Source organism: Talpa europaea (genome assembly GCF_964194135.1).
Source record: "Talpa europaea genome assembly, chromosome: 5".
Classification (NCBI taxonomy): Eukaryota; Metazoa; Chordata; class Mammalia; order Eulipotyphla; family Talpidae; genus Talpa; species Talpa europaea.
Genome location: NC_140071.1, coordinates 39,274,779 through 39,289,277, shown reverse-complemented (window position 1 = coordinate 39,289,277; position 14,499 = coordinate 39,274,779). Strand labels below are relative to the sequence as shown.

The window sequence follows — 14,499 nt, the reverse complement described above, 5'->3', positions numbered from 1 at the left end:
TATCAATTTAGATGTGACTGTATGCAGATGTCACATTCCCCTCACCACTTAAAAGCACAAAAATTATAAAGCACGAGTGAATGGATTTCCTGATTATAGATTATAAGAAAATGAAGAACAGGCCAATTTTAGAGTCAGTTTGTTTCATAGTTTCATTTGATTAAAAATATTGTTTTACATTTAAGAAAACAATCAGCGCATTCACGATATAATTTCTATAAAGAATAATAGAATCTACCTCAATTGGTTACAAGTTTCTAAACACTCTTATTAAAACTAGTGTAAATATACAGAACTTGAAATGTGGCATTAGGAGAAAAAAAAATTTTTTTCTCTCCAGTTAAGTTGAAAACACTTGCTGCCTTTTAAAATTGACTCCTATTTTAAGAAGTTGTAAATTTAAATAACATATTCCTGGCTTAAGATGTTGTGAGGAGGACATTTTGCCTTGTCTCACAGAGCTTGACTGAGCGTTCATTCTCCTAAATCCAAAGTTCTGAAACTTTCTCTTATTTAGATATTTAGACATTATGAGACTTTTTTCACTTGCTTTTTTTCCTTTCCTTTTCTGGGATTTTCAATTATAAATACAAGAAATGAATTATGAAACCAATAAGTTAAAAAAAAAAAAAACAGTCTATGGACCAAGGCTAATTTTTTTCATTGGCACAATTTTTTCCCCAGTCTTTCAAATCATTGTTTTTGAATATTCCCTCTCTCTCTTGCAACTTCATATCTAATCAGAGACCAAAAGTTGTTAATTTTTCTTCAAAAATGCCTCTCTCTATCTCTACTGCCACGATCCTATTTTAGGTTTTCATTGACCTTTGACTAGGTCTTTCAATAACCCCTCATTCAGGTCCCTGTTCTATAGCTGATAAGTTTTTTTCCAGGTCTGGAGATGGGCTTCAGGGAGGATGTAAGATCCTTAGAGCAGCATGCACACTTTTGGATTATGTATGATAAAAAATCTAATGTACTATCCCAACCCACCAGGGAAATCTTTCTGAAGTGCCCCTTCCATCATGTTCCATTTCGAATCATGCTTGACACTGTAGCAGTGCCCTGTGTGGTTCTCAGAACTGTGCATAGTTTCACCCATGCTATGTATCTAACCTAATTTCCAACAGTCACGACCAAGTTCAAGGTACTTGAATACACCTGAGTCTTTAGTCTTGCAAGTCAATGACCAGCAAGATTTGCTTTCCCATTTAACTCAAATTCATCTTTTAAGGATCATTTAATGACCCAACTCTTTATGATGCCTTCAGTCCACCTCAAATTTGCTCTCCTCTAAACTTCTCTGCAATTAAAGGCAGCGACATGCTGCAGAGTACTAGTTCTGTAAGTGTTTCTTGTGGATGCAGAACAGATAAACAGAATATGTTGAGAAAATTAGTAATTATTAGGAAAGGCACTACGTTACTGAGGGAGTGGGAAATGAAAACTGAAAATGAAATGAGTAGCTTATTAATTTCAAAAATCAAGGGTCTCTCCTCTATGCTACTTGAGAATATTTTCTATTTTAGATACTGTTTACATACTGATGACCAAATACATCATTGAGACAAACTGCTTATCAACCATGTAATATGAAAGTGAGAGGAGGGAATCAAGGCAGTGCTCGCCTGCTAAATTTGTTTACAGAGAGGTAAGTGATGCTTCCTTCTCACCTGTTAATCATTTCATAGCACATTACCTTAGCTATCCACAAGTGGTAGAATCAAATAAAGTAAAATTTTCCTTAATAAAAAAGAAAACTCAGAGACACTGGGCCTTTTCTCCTAAATGACAAGAGCTAACTGCATAGGTTGTTTTTACATCAAGATGAATCCCAATGATAATTTATTCATACAGAACTTTCCACCAAAAGATGGACTTCATGATATCCTAGGAAAAAGAATGATGGAAATGATGGAAAGGAGACAACTAGCATTTCATCTGATGACAGAGAGTGAGTTCCTGGTGAAAGGGTATTCATAAGCTCAGACTCACAACTGTATCTGAGGACTGGATGCCTATGACGATAACTTACCATGTATTTGAGAGTATGCAGCTTTCAGAAGATGGAAACATAGGTTTGACAAACATGAGTTTGTCAAATGGAGCTAACTTCACACTGTAGATTTATATTAAACTTTAGAAAATAAGCAGTCAAAGTTAGTTTGTGAGTGGTGTCATCATTGCCTCTCTGCATTAGGGAAATAATTGTGGCAGGAGAAAGGATGGATTAAGAATTAGACTGCTCTGGGGAAGCTAGTTAGGATGCCCTGGCTATAGAATACATGAGGACTGAAGTCTGATGAGGAAGCAGGATCAGAGATTTACAAGGCAGATGGGAGTCAAGGACAAAGGAGGATAAAGTAGATAAATCCAGGTTCTAAGTTATGTCCTATTAGAGTTTCTTCTACCATATCGAGCCTGAGTTCTCTCAATGCTAATTCATGATTTCATTAATAAAAGAAGCAAAAAAAGGATTTGGATTAGAGATTTCCATCTACCTGTCTAGGGCAGCGATCATCCTGAACACGCAATAATGTTAACACAGTAAACACTCTTTAAGTTATTATGTACCAACAATATTAATGTTAATATCAATATTAATATCATGCACTTGGAATACTGAGAACACTACCAGGCACCTAGCAACCGCTTTTGGAGTATTGGCTATTAGATACAGATATAAAACACCTTTAGTTCTCACGACGACAATTCTGTGAAATCCTAATAGTATCCTCGTGTTACATGATGAGGAAAGTGAAGAACAGAGAGGTTCAGTAACTTGTCCGCTGTCAACCAGCTATCACCTGCAGGAGCTGTGATTTGAACTCAGCAGTGTGTCCCAAGTCCCTCCTCTGAAGGACTGCACTGCTGTTTGAGAACTGGTCATGCGTGAGACTTTGAGAAGTCTGTGTGATATCTAATTCTAAAATGACAGGAATCCAAAGAAATAGAGGAAATAAGTGAAGTGTGAGATTAGGGATATGAGACTCAAAGGCTCTTCTAAGTCAGAGGTGACATGGAAGCTTAAGGACACGTTACATGGTCGATGTGGCCATCATAAACAACAGTTCTGGTTGAGAAGACACATGTAACGCTGGTGTTCCAAACCACATTCTGGTATCCTTTTGGATAAATAAATATTTACAAATAGGAAATATTGGGTTTAGCTACACTAAATGCCAGAGCAGTTGTTTAACTTTCAGTGTGCTATTTTGAGTGGATAATTAAGTATGCGTTTAAAGGTAGATTTTGTAGATTTTATAATATTTTAGCCAATAATTTTCTCTTTGTAATGGAGGGTAAAGGTGTTTACCAATGAGATCAGCTTCTATTAGAACCAATCAACGTGATCATGAAATGTCCAGAATTTTATAGTATCCACCAACAGTTGTTATCTGATAAGCAATTTCTAATATTAAGGTATAGAAAAATTACTTTGATTAGTAATTTGCTAGTGGCAGCTTATTTTTGCAAATTTGGAGCAAACTGCCACAAGAAAACATTAAGTGGGACATACAGCTGAATTGCCGCTGTTTTCCTTACTTTTTTTTTTCCTGTCATTAGAACAATTTTGAATACATTTATAATATTCTGCCTTGTTAAAACTATGAAGATGTCACCCCCATCAATTAAGATTTTTTTTAGAATTTTTATTTTATATTTATTTATTCATTTTTTAAAAGATTTATTTTATTTATATAAGCACTGGGTACAGTCAGAAGCACAGGAGGGTGAGAGAATTCACCAGAGCCAGAGCGGGGAGCAGAGCAGGCAGAAGGACCGAAGTACGCTGCTGAGGGGAGCAGCGGGCGGCAGGAGAGGTCTGCGCGCCCTGCGGGACCCTCCTCCGGCTGCAGAGGCTGCGGGCAGCTTCGCAACCCAGCGCTCAACCGCTGCGCCACCAGGGAGGCCCCAATTAAGATTTTAACATGAGTTAGTTTCTGATATCAGGATGTTGTTTTGTGTCGCAAATAAACATATGTGTGTTCACAAAAAATTATTTAAAATTGTACACACTGTAAACTTGCTCATACAGTTTACCACTCTGCTAGAAGTAACACTCTTATCAGAGGTTTTAGTGAAGAATTACTAAGACCTTCTAGACTACCCCCATACTACTTTGCCCTGAGTGACTGAATTCTGTTAAAAACACTGGGAACTGTAAGTTATTTAGTTGTTGTGACTCACAATTTTTTTTTTTTTTTGAGGGAAAGGGAGATCTTTTTCATGGGGATGACTGTAAGAGAAAAGGCAACCACAAAACATTTGGAGGTTAGAAATTTGGGAATGATGAAAATTTCAATGTCTACAGTAGATTGGGGGCAAATCAGATTTCTGATTCTTATCCTGCTAAAGACTCCTGATTATAGATTCTTAAATTAAAAAAATCCAAGTCTTCACTCTATCTGGGAGTTTCTTAGGGAAAAAAATATAATAATGCATAATGTTAGATGTGAAGTAAGTCCTGTGAAACCTCAGCACTTTTTGTGGTGTATTCTTAGAAAAATACCCCAAGAACACACCAAAGCCAAGACTATTCTTGGCTGTACCGGTTAGAGGGCAGCAGACATTCTAAAAAGAGATTTGTCTCTTCTGCTGGACCATGTCACCCTGATGTTGAACCAGATCTGCACGGATTTCACATCTACCCCCTTTGTCCTTGAGTTTCTTGGACATGTTTTCTTTAGTATCTTTTATGAAAATTAAAGGTCCATCTACCAACTAGATTCTTAACTGGAAACATTCAGCACATACAGTACACTCTGGGTTGTAAGGCAGAAGGGAATACTTGTACTGATTACTAAATTGCTTTTCCAAAGACGAAGGGTCTGTGTCTTTAAGTAGGTTTATCTTGGCAAGCGACTCTCATTTATCCTGTCATGTGGGTCAGGCCGTATCATCCTAATTTCTGTCAGATGAGAAAACTGAGGTTCAGGGAGCTTCTGTGATTTGTCAATAAAGGGGGAGCTTTGATTTGAATCCAAAACACAAGCTGCTTCCACACATTATTACAAAAGACAGATGTTTCAGATTTAGAATGTATCCCTGTATTTTCCCTCTCTCTGAATATAGGCTCCATTTACAAATAAAGAAGAAATTGACAATCTGATCTTTCCAGTACAAAAATGCACTCACACTCAAAATATCATTCAACTTTGAGTACTGATTTTCTGAAGGGATAGTTTTTAATTGCATTGTAAAAATTATATTGAACCTTGCTATCTTCAAAAAATTCCACTTAACAATGAATGATAGATTTATGACTCACTTAATTGTTCACTTCTTGCGATTTTGGGGCTGTCTCTTTGCTAAAAATGAGGGGGTGTCTTCATTATTGACACAATCGCTCATTCTTTCAGTCACTTTTATAAACAAAAATATTGAGACAGTATAAATTAGAGAGAACGTGACAGAAGAGAAAGAATAATTACTTGTGGTTTTAACATTAACACAACTGCTGCAAACACATCAGAAGATCATAATGTTCAAAGTGAAATGTGTTGCACTGAACTGTACTGCACTTCCAGTCTGCCTCAAATTTATTAACATACCCTCTTTACTCCCGCCCATGAGAGCAGGGCCCCACTCAAGGCACAGGAACCAGGATTATTGAACTGTATTAAGCTAAACTGTGCTTTGTTTAGGAAATCAAGATGACAGGCAATGGCAATACTAACAATAGCTAACATTTATTTTATTTATTTATTTTTTAAAGATTTATTTATTTATGCATACAAGAACTGGGGTACAAGCCAGAGGTGTGGGGGGAGAGAGGATTCATCAGAGACAGAGTGGGGAACTGAACAGACCGACTGACTGAAATATGCTGCTGAGGGGAGCAGTGGGTGAGACAGGAGAGGTCTGCTGCGCCATGTGGGTTAGCTCCCTGGCTGGGGATCGAACTAGTGCTGCAGTGGCTGCAGATTGCTTCATAGTGCTGGGAGGCCCCATAGCTAACATTTATTAACAATCACTTACTCTGGGGCAGAAACTGCCAGGTGCCTAGCATCATTGATGAGCTCATTTAATTTTCAGAACAATTCTGCAAAATGGGAATTCACACTTTTCAAGGGCAATAATGTCATCTCTAAAATAATTGTATATCATGTATTTTTCTCGGTTCATTTATTTTCCTAATTCTCTTCCTCTGTCTATTTTCCCAAATTGTTCCTTAAGCAAAAATTTCACTTGAGTTGTATTTTCAGTTGATGATTTTGTAGTTTTTTCTCTGAGTTGCTAACCATTAAGAAACAGTTCCTTTTTCACCATTGTTATGTAAATTAACATGTTCAAATATGTAAATTGACCACAGATTTAGATGTTCTATTTTTACTCTATTTTTATAAACTATATGATCATAGCAGGGTTCCCCCCCCCCACACTATAAATACAATGTAATTAGTTCTTTACCATAACTGGGGATCGTAAGTGGAGTCTGAGGTCAAAAAACTGTGAAAGGAGGGCCAGTGTTTAGTTAAGAAAATATTAAGTTCAGTTATAACAAATGAAATGGAGCAGTAAGAGGTAAACCCAGTGAATACCTATCCTGTGGTCACATCTGTAGCTCATAAAGTGGAATTGTTTAGGTGTTGGTACAACATTGTTTCCTTTAGTTTAATGTAAACTAAAGAATATATTTAATTTGATCTTTCAAATATGAGTCTGCTTCATGACTATATATTCTTTGAACTGAAATTCTAGTGAAGCATACTATGTAAGTCTCACTGTAACATTTAAATGACCAGCATAAGGTTTGTCTAAAAACAGCAAATTACACTCTTGGCCAACAGCCTTGAAGCCCAGAAAAGTCCCTGGGAGGTTAAAAAAAAAAATGATTTCAAAAAGAGGGGTTTTTTAACCACATCCCTCCTTCAGCATCTACTGTCTATTGGTGCACAGTATCATCACTGATCTTTTCTTCAAGTTTTAGCTCCCCCCCAAAATCTTAGGGGATGCCAGAAACAGGGGAGAGAGAAAGAATAGTGTACAAGGAGAACTGCTAAGAGTTCATCACAAATGATGAATAAACTAGTTTAAAATGACCAGTTTTATCAGATTAAATGAAATGGGATATGAGTGGAGACCAAGTTTCACAGACCAAGTTATTGAATATATTAGAAGGGTTGGGAATCAAAAGGATGTAATTTGTGAGATTGGAAATCATGTAGAAAGGACTCTACAGGCTGTTGAAACAGCCAGAATTTATAATTTGGAATTTCATTTTTCCCTCCTGAAATCAAACTCCTTAAGAACCACGTCAAAACCAAGAGGTTGAAAGCAGATTCTGTAGCAGCCTGACTTGGCCCGTAACATTCTTCATTTGTCTTTGCTTTGACCTGCCTCTCTCACTTCAACAATAGCCCTTAGAGAAAGGTGTCCAGGCACTGCTTTATTTATAATTTTCCAGGTCTTGTATATGGGAAATGGACACTGATTTTCCTGGCATTAGCTGTGATTACATGCTGTACATCCTCCAACTAGAAGACTATGTATTATTTTTCCTTTTATAAATCCAGATAACCTTGGTTTGGTTTAAAAATATCATTGTTACTTAATTTCACAGATAATAATAAAGCAATGCTTTATTTATAATTTGGGTGAACTCCCAAGGTAAAGCTGCAAGTAAATTCAGTGTTTTTATTCAGAATAATTCAAGCTAACTAATACTTTCAAAACAAGAATCCAGTACCAACAGATTTTTTACATGCCGCTTACTAATACTTAAAAAAGTAATATAAAATTATATTTTATATTAACAAAAATAGTGCTTTTTTTTTTTAATCTGAGAACAACGAAAAGATATCTTCCCCTTCCTTGAATACTGCAACTTAAATTTCTGTTGTGTTAGGCAACAAAAATGCAAACTTGTTATAGGCAATTCTTTTAGACTGAATTTTTAACCACTTCACTGGTATTTTAAATTACTGTGTTAAGAATTGCAGAGAAGTCCTTTTGGGTGATAAGAAAGTCAAGAATTTTTTGATAAGTATTCTCAAAAACAAATACTAGGACAATAATGGTATCAATACAGTCATTACGCATGCCCTTCACTTCTCACTAAGTCCTATTTTAGAATGTGCTCTTTTTTTTTCAATGCTAAATGAATTACCAAAAAAGCCAACTAAATTTTATGTTTATATGACCATAAAACATTGAGTGAAAATGGACTCTCAAGATATCGATGTTTATTTCCTTGTGTGAATACTAAATTCAAAGGTTCTAAGTCACAGCCTAAGGTCTCACTAGATGGAGACTTTACAGTGTGAAGTCAGCTCTCCTTATTTACCGCTCAGTGATTTATCCACAGCAGTACATTGCCACCAAGTCTCCATGTATTTAGCTGATATAAATTAAGCATTCCAGAAGTGACAATGCTTGACAACCAAATGCATAAAATAGTAAACAATTAACAATCAAAATAAGGAAACAGCTGTTAGTTTCTTTTTATATAAAATTATATCTAATTTACAATAAATGCCAATTAAAATTATTAACCAATATACATAAATCTCTTTTGCCTTATTGTCAAATAGCTCTGTAGACTGAAAATTCTTTTAAATTTTCAGAGATTCCTAAAGGCTTTCTCTCGCTGTCTTTTTCATCTCAATCATGAATCAGTAAATCTTTGAGCATATCTCCTGCTCAATACGAAGCAAGAATGAGGAAGAGATGCATAAATCAGCCTGGAATAATTAGGAAAGGATTTTCTCAGTGACCGAGCTGAATTTTGAGGGTGGTAAGGCATGCTCATTTGGTAGCATGAAGCAGGAGAGTGGGAGGAACATGGACATGAGGGTCAGCAGCCTCAACATTGGGAGGCAGCAGCACAACGTCCTGGTGAAAAGCAGGGACTGCAGACTGACTGCCTGCGCTCGACCTTGGACAATAACTTCATCTCTCTATGCTTGCCCCTGGTGTAGTGTATGAGTTCCTACTTTAAAGGACTGCTGTGACAGTAAACAATTTACTTTTTGTAAAGTACATAGCAAGAGCAATTTAAATGCTTGCTATTATTACAGTTGGAATACTAGGTTCTTGATAGTAGTAGCAGAAGTTAAGAGAGTTTTACTGGAGAGTAGGGGTGGGCCAGAGATGGGAGGTTTATGGTTCATTCTAATTGAACTGGGAAGCCACTGCTGGATTTTAGGTATGTGGATGAAAATCTAGAACTTGTTTAAGTCTCTGAGAAAGGTTAATCAGATGGGCGTGGGATGCAGTGTGAGGTAGGATGATGAATTAGGGGGCTCTGGAAATGGTCTTGGGCGTGGTTATGAGCCTGAACAAGTGTAGTACACAGAAATGGTAAGAAAGGGGTAAACTGAGGAAATACGTGGAGACAGAATTGGTAAGATGTGGTGATTCACGGTGTGCTGGGATGAGGGAGAAGGAGGGCTTGGAGGCTGGATAGGAAAGGTGCAATCCAATTAGGAAGCTGAGCTGAAAAAGAGAATGCTGACCTGTTTGCTCTTTTGCTATTTATAGACACATAATAAATGTTAAATTTACTCCTTCCTTCATGAGACTATCCCTTTCTACAAGTTGAGATGATCTGATTTTTTAAAAAATGAGAAAGACTGAAAAATATTTAACTTAATTGCAAGACTTGCTACTTAACCTCAGCGTTTCTAACTTCATTTGAGACCCTGAATTGCAATGACAATATTCAAAATTTGGTCATTTTGCTTTAATTTTCTTTTCTGAACTATAGAGACATTCTGGCTGGTCTTATTTGCCCCCTGATGTTATGTGACTCTCTGACATCAATACAGATATATTCAGCTTTGATGTATGATACTAGCCAGCATGAGAATGAAAGGGAAGATATCTGAGCTGGTCATCAGGACATGACAACCAAGCTCAAGACTTAGAAGCATCTGCAACAGGTGTTCCCTGGAATCAGAGTTAGAAAGGGCTTCTCCCTCTATTTTTAAAAAGTGGGGAATATCTCTGTCCCTATAAAAAGCATAGAAAGCATCACTATATATAGAAACTGTGAAAATTAAATATTTATGGATACAAGATTCAATGACCAAGATACAATACTTAATATCATGAGAGTGGAGCAACTGAGAATCTTTTTTTGTTTCCTTCAGTGTTTGAAGCTGAAATTCTCATGCCTATGGCAGAGGTCCTGAATTAGGAGGGTGAATTTGCTAAACTTGTAAGATGTTTTTAGTTCAATGATGCTATACCCTATTTGTGGTTAACTTTTATGCTTATAAGATTGAATGTCTTCTCGATCCCTGGAGAGTCATTAACTTAGTGGACTGTCTGGGAATTGACAATGACAGCATAATTGAGCAACCAAACACTTATTTTCAATCTAGGATTCTAAAGCATTATAGCTATTAAGCAGTAACAAGGCCACTTCCATCAAGTGGAATAGCCCCCTCCCCCTACCACATACTTTTTCAGTACTTTTAATAATTTTCATCACCCTACTGGTTGTTACTATAAAAGCAAGCAAACAGGTAGTGAGAAACTGAGAAAAATATTATAGTATTTTTCTTATATTATTTTTTTTCTTGGCCTTTGTGACAACCCAATTCTCAGTCCCAACCATTCCCTCTAATGATAGCGTTTGGCAGAGACCTGAATGCATGAAACAGTGGTCTGGTTTTGATCTGGTTTTGTAATTGTGAGACTACAATCTGGTCATAAAGTACTTTTAAAGGAAAAAAAAGCACTTTATTTCAATGTCAGCAAAATGATATAATGAGTTCACTCATTAATTCAACTCTACTTAACTTTTAAAAGATAAAATAGGAAGCACTGTCATCAATTCTGTTTGTTAATTCACTGTGTAGTGCTAACACTTTTCCTTTACTATTCACTGCATTAGTGAAGAGCCAAAATCAGAAGTGAGAAACATTACCCCTCCCATGGATCTCTCTCTCTCTTTCATCTACGTATGTATCAATGTTTTATATATTTTTCTTTATCTTCTTTCTTATAATTAACAGACTATTATATCTGACCCTGGCAAAATATTTTAATTAGGTTGTCCATGGATATTTCAATATACTTGAATTTTTTTGACATTTCAAAAATAACCTTGTGTCATTCATGTCTGCCTCCTACCATTTTAAATGTATAGCATGTTTCAGCTTCAGGAATTACCATGGTTACTTGTTATGCCAATAGTGAGCTGCAGTTAGCATTGGAAAGTTCTGTGCTATCTTGCCTCTGCATTGAAAATGACATCAATATCTCAGTAATCAAATAATCTGAATTAAAATGGAACCTTGGAGAGGTATGACTATGAGGCAATTGACCATTATGGAAGAAGTTCTTAAGAGCTGAAATATATCTGAGACTTTTTTGGGGCTCTCTATATTCATATTCTCTGAGGGCTCACTTAGGTGCCAAATGTAGTTTTAAATTATTAACAATATTGTTGATGATTATAATCTCACATTTCCTTTTCTGTATGTATTTTTTCTTCAGGAGTTCAGTACTTTTTTGAATAGGAAGTGATTCGTATTTAGCATTATACAATTAACAGAACACTCAAATAGTATGGCTTGCTAAAGGTACTCTCGTGCCCAGCAATAGGATTCATTTGATTTGATCAGAGCCCTAAATTTTCTGATTATGTTCACTAGCTGAAATTTTTTAAGGAACGCTCTTCTAAGTTACTATCCAATCACTCCTGCTTCATTAAATTGATTTAGAAATTCCAGGGGCCATTTTCTCATGCCTCTTACAAATCTCTCTGCTTTGTTCAAAAGACTGAGTTCCTGAAAATAACCCAGTACAGAAATCCTGAACAATGAATCACAGTGCAGTATAGAAATCTCCACTCACCTGCACTGGTGCCTGCACCGGATGTGAGGTCTCCACCCATCAGACCACCTATGGATTAAAGAGAAGGTCAAAAGGAGGAAGGCTAAAGGCCCACAAATCAACATAACTTACCTTTGGCAACCTCAGTATTTTATCCTCTCGCTAGAGTCCTGAATTTGTAAAGTATTACCTAAGTCAGATGGCTGACATTTGTTTTATTGTGACATGCTGTGCTCAAACATTAAAAATACATTCACTCACTGACATTTTGCAGAATATTTTTTTCTAAGTTAGATTACATTTTAAAAATCCAGTCTTTGAGTGGTTTCTGAATTGTATTATTTCCAAGTCTAGTTTTACCTAGTTTTATAGAAAATTAAGAAAAGAGCAAGGTTTATTATATGCTCAAATAGCCATGTATTTGATGTTTAAGTCTTAGTAAATATATTTTATACACATAATTTTGTGTAATTTTGAGCACTTTATCTATGTACCCGCAGCAAATGATTTAATTTATTCCCTGAATTTTACTTCCTGACAAAGAAAAGATACATAAAACAAAATGTAATTCATTGTTAACTTAATATGTATTTAAATTTGGCAATGTTTATTTAATAACTTGGGATATCTCAATATGATATTGAATTTAATAATTACTTGTAGTTATTAAGGCAAAAAAGTTAGCCGAAAGAATAATATGAGATAAATTATCTTCTAATTGCTTGTAAGTTATCCTCTAGTTTTGGAATTAGAAGAAAATGCATTTTAAGAAAATGTTTATTATTTCCAAATAATTTTTTAAAATAAAATATGACCATATTTGAGCATGAGCTCATCAAATAAGAAGTTCAACTGTAGGAATAAAATTTGTTATTGAAAATTCTTATGAAAAATTTCAATCATATTTAAAGGTATAGGGAATGATATAAAGAATTTTTTTATACACACCTCTCAATTCAAGATTTATCAAGAACTTTTTATTTGACTGATTTTTTGACTGAATTTTCTATATGAAGTTTCTGTGCTAGAAAGTTATACATGTTTAGTTCTAAGGCAGATATTTAAGTGCTCTAAAGAAAAAGTTCTTCTGTGAATAAATTGCTTCTAGTACAGTTATGTGTGCTTAAGACATATTAAAAGTTGCTTTTAATACAGTTATGTGTGCCTTAGACATATTAAAAATTTTAAAAATTTCCTGAATTTTTTTTGAAAATAAAGTGTAAATATATAGTGATTTGTGGCATATGATTTAGAAATACAATTACTTTTGATGCTTCTTTTGGAAAAATGAAGGAGTTGTTTAATTATATCCAATACACATTTTCTTAGTTCCTACTGGGAGACTGGCAAATCAAGAGGGCATTCTTCCCTTGGAGATCCTTTAATTCTGGTGCAAATTAGATGTACATGGTTACAATAATTACAATGGATTTAAGTATGAAGAATGGCTGAACTTTCCCTGAGTAAAATGTCTTTTTTCTGGGACATTGTGATTTGGACAACAGTAAGGTTATCCTAGAAGTTTAGAGATAAATTTGTGGGAGACGAACATGTCCTTGGAATACTCAACTTCATTTCTGAGTGAGTTTTATTTTTATTTCACACTTCTTTATAAATTATGCTATCCTATCACATTTCCTCTCTGCCTTAAATCTATTGTGCTGTAAAGGAAGTTACTGAATATATAAATAAAATGGCCCAAAATGGTAAATAACGAAATGGGATAAATGCTGTCAGAGAACTCAGGAGAAGGTTTCATGGGAGAGGTGCTATCTTAGGAGAAGGAAGAGGGAAAATGGCACTTTAGGCAGGAGAATATAGCAAAAACAAAAGCAAGCAGACAGGATATTCAACGTCCTGTTTGAGAAAGTATGTGGTTAAAACATAGCCACATGAGTAGATTGGTGACAGATAGGCTGAAGAGATAAATTGCAGATTATGAAAGATTTTGAAGGTTACTAACAGGGCTAGGCTTTATCGTGTAGAAGACCTAGCAGGGTGTGTGTGGTAAGCAATGAAGGGAACTAACACATGGAAAACTGGAAAATTCAACACTTTGTTTAATAAAATTGCCTTTTGCTAAGATTGGCTCTTTGCAGTGATTAGTTAACCCCATACTCTTTGAAGGACATACCTGTGTTACCTGCACTCGGAGGTCGATGTGTTACGCCAGGAGACATGCTATTTCTCTGCAGAGAAGGGTGGGCCAGTGGCAAAAGGTTGGGGTTTCCCAGTGAGCTGACAGGATTGCTGTATACCAAACTGTTGTGGCTGGACACTGGGATGGAGACCGGCATCTCAAAGTTTGGAGGTGGAACAGCCTGGAGAGCAAAGAAACAACGAAAGTAAAGGAAAAAAGCAAAAACCAGAAGTTCTCTAGTGCAGCCAGTCTTTATGTTTCCTAGAAAAAAATTCAAATTCCCAACTGCTCAGGGTCTAGAAGACCATTAGGAAGCGCTCTCAAGATATTCAGATCATAAATTGATTCCTTTAATGTGCTTGGAACTTTCTTTGCAACTATTAGAAAACGTTTCACTTTTGTTTAAAACAAAGCCCCATTTCATTAGACTTCATTGTCTTTGAATTCCATTCTATTAAGTAATAATTGTTCATTTGTGATATCTGAATCTGGTGCCAGAAATGACTGCAAGATCAAAGGTACATGATTGTGATGACTTCATAGAGAAAAAGGATTAAAATGCAAACCGC

General features: G+C 35.7%; 1 protein-coding gene across 1 annotated transcript in view; it reads right to left on the bottom strand.

Moving 5' to 3' along the window:
* Positions 1-14,499, bottom strand: part of MEF2C (myocyte enhancer factor 2C) — a gene marked incomplete at its 3' end in the record, with an annotated part of 141,448 nt that overhangs the window by 13,477 nt on the left and 113,472 nt on the right. The window contains exons 6-7 of the mRNA XM_084233540.1: positions 13,925-14,111; positions 11,812-11,859 (exon numbers count right to left, since the gene is read on the bottom strand). Of these exons, the coding sequence (XP_084089666.1) occupies positions 11,812-11,859; positions 13,925-14,111 (235 nt within the window). The remainder of the gene's footprint in view (positions 1-11,811; positions 11,860-13,924; positions 14,112-14,499) is intronic.